This window comes from Chiloscyllium plagiosum, unplaced genomic scaffold, assembly GCF_004010195.1.
Source record: "Chiloscyllium plagiosum isolate BGI_BamShark_2017 unplaced genomic scaffold, ASM401019v2 scaf_4205, whole genome shotgun sequence".
NCBI classification, from domain to species: domain Eukaryota; kingdom Metazoa; phylum Chordata; class Chondrichthyes; order Orectolobiformes; family Hemiscylliidae; genus Chiloscyllium; species Chiloscyllium plagiosum.
In genome coordinates, this window is record NW_025214852.1 from 6705 (window position 1) to 9779 (window position 3075).

Sequence of the window (3075 nt, forward strand, 5' to 3'; positions counted from 1 at the left end):
TGGTGGAGGTACAGGTAAATTTCTGTCAGATGTAGAAGGATCCTTTGGGGCCTTGGACAGAGGTGAGGGGAGTGGTGTGGGCACAAGTTTTGCATTTCCTGCAGTGGCAGGTGAAGGTGCTGGGAGTGGGGTGTGGGCTGGTGGGGAGGCACGGACCTGACAAGGGAGTCGTGGAGGGAATGGGAAGCTTCCAACTCTGCTACCTACCCCCCAACCCTAGCCTGCTCCCATTTATCTCTCAGCCCCCAGACCACAAGCCTCATTCCTGATGAAGGGCTTATGCTCAAAATGTCGATTTTCCTGCTCCTCGAATGCTGCCTGACCGGCTATGCTTTTCCAGCACCACACTGTTGTGTGATCTCCAGTGTCTGCAGTCCCCACTTTCTCCTTCCCTCCATCATCAGGTCATAAGTGGGGATATTCACCAATGATTGGACAATATTCAGCACCATTTGCTGCTCCTCACATACTGAAGCAGTCCATGTTCATATACAAGAAGATCTGGATAATATCAGGCTTGGGCTGACAAGTGACAAGTAACATTGATGCCAAATAACTGCTAGGCTATGACCATCTCCAATAACAGACAATCTAACCATCGCGCTTTGAAATTCAATAGTATTAGAACCACTAAATACCCCCACCATCTGCATCCTGAGGAGTTACCACTGAGCAGAAACTCATTTGAACTCGCCACATAAACAATGACAATGACTACAAGAGCAATTCAGAGGCTAGGCATAGCAATGGTCTAGTGATATTAATCCAGAGACCCAGGTAATGTCCTGGGGATCCAGGTTCAAATCCTGCCACAGCATATGGTGGAATTTGAACTTAATTTTTTAAAAAAATGGAATTAAGAACCTAATGATGACCATGAAACCATCGTTGATTGTCAGGAAAAAGCCATCTGATTCCCTAATGTCCTTTAGGGAAGGAAACTGCCATCCTTCCCATGTGACACCAGACCCACAACAATCGTTGACTCTAAAATGCCCTCTGGGGATTAGGGATGGGCAAGAAATGTTGCTGATCCAGCAATGCCCTCATTCCATCAAGGGAAAAAGAAGAACTGTTTATCCCATGTGTCTTCTTAACCACTTTACTGACCCGCATTCATTAATCACCATGGCCACATCTTCCACCTGCACACACATCTGACTTCCAACCCCAAGCTGATGAGAGACATTCCTTCATTATCTGCGAAACAGACAGAAACATCAAACACAGGAGCAGCAGTAGGCTATTCGGCCCCTCAAGCCTGCTCCACCATTCAATATGATCATGGCTGATCATCCAACACAGTCCCCTGTTCCTGCTTTCTCCCCACATTCTTTGATCCCTTGAATCTTAAGAACTGTATCTAATTCTTTATTGAACACATACTGCATCTAATTCCCTCATGCTGGTAAATTGATGAGAATTATTGAGTTGGTTTTTGACACAAGGATCCGTTGGGCCTTTTGGGTCTCTCTGACTCTGACTCTATTATTACATATTATGAATAACTGGGTTCCAAGGACTGATCCCTGTGGTACCCCAACTGGTAAATATCTGCCATTCAGAAAAAAAGACTTGTTCTTCCTATCCTGTCTGCCAACCAGTTCTCAATCCATGTCAATACATGACACCCAATCCTCTTGTTTGTTGGCATTTCTTTGATTCAGTTGGACATATTTAATCCTGTCTTCGCCTTCCTCAGGTCCTGTTCAATGTTACCCCTGCATTTTTGATTCTCCTCTGGGTTTTCTGCAGGTTTGAATTCCAGATAACCAACATCACCTTCCCTGTTTTGTCTTCCCTACTCTGGCTGCCTTTTGACATCCCAGGCTGAGAGTCTAGATTTGGGAGTCCCACCCTTACTCCTTGTGGGAACAGATTGTGAACAATTGCTGTCTTTTCTTTTGAGGGATTCCACTGCCCTGACACTGATTTCCCATCATGTCGTTGGTTCCAGTCCACTTTTACTAAATCATCGCACAGTTTAGTAAAATAGTTCATTCCCAAGTGAAAACTTTACCACTTGCTGCATGGTTCTCCATTTCCATCCCTACTCTCAATCTCACTGAGTTCTGATCACTGTCATTAAACTACTCCCCCATTGAGAGCCCTTTCAGCTGCCCATATTCATTCCCTAAACAAGAGTCCAGAACTGTTCCTTGTCTTTCCCCATCACTTCTCGAGGTAATTAGGGATGAGAAATAAATGCAGGCCCTGCTCGTGTCACTCACTTCCAAGAAGCAATTTAAACAGTAGCTGTTTTTTTGTCGGGTTTGTTAGGTATTGGAAACAAATGTTCAAACATTTTACCAGTGAATGCTATGAGAGTTGAAGTTTCTTCAAATGGCAGGGATTAAAATTGTTTCTTTTGTCTTTCAGGCCGTGAGAACTCTCAGCCCAAGATGACCCTGCTGCCCCCGTACCCAGAGCAGGTCAATGCCAAGGGCACTGCCACCCTGGTGTGCCTTGCCAATCACTTCTATCCCGATGAGCTGGAGGTGCAGTGGAAGAAGGACGGTGCAGTCATTTCGGACGGGGTTCAGACCAGCAACTACCTGCGAGCTTCGGACAGCACCTACAGTGTCAGCAGCCTGCTGACCCTCTCTGGGTCTGACTGGGAGTCCAACGCTCGCGTCTCCTGTGCCCTCACCCACGTGACCCTCCCCTCGCCCCTCAGCAAGAGCATCAGGAGATCAGAATGTGTGTAGAGTGTTCAAGACAGTCCACAGAGGAGAGACAACTTTAAATAGAACAGGACTGAGCTGGCAGGACAAAGGTCATTGTCAGCACTGAATTTCAACACTCCTCCTTCTCAGGACTGGCTATGGGGACACATCTGAGGTTCAGGAGTTAAGGCAGTTCATTGGGACAGCGTAGAGAGAGCTTTATCCTATGTAAAACCTCATGCTGTCCTTGTCCTGGGAGTGTTTGACAGGTCAGGGTTGACTTGTGATGCTAAGTAAAATCTCTTGAAGATGCTGAAAACTGTCAGCTGTACAAAACAATGTGAACATCAGAAGACTCTGCTTCAGTAAACCAGATCTCCTTCCTTCTCAGCCGCCAGTTCCAATTTAA

At 46.2% G+C, this 3075-nt stretch overlaps 1 gene segment (V, D, J or C); it reads left to right on the top strand.

Annotated features, from left to right (window-relative positions):
• Positions 1-2773, top strand: part of LOC122548049 — a 9417-nt gene extending 6644 nt beyond the window's left edge. The window contains 1 exon segment of the C gene segment in view: positions 2380-2773. Within this exon segment, the coding sequence occupies positions 2403-2708 (306 nt within the window).
• The last annotated feature ends 302 nt before the right edge of the window (positions 2774-3075 follow it).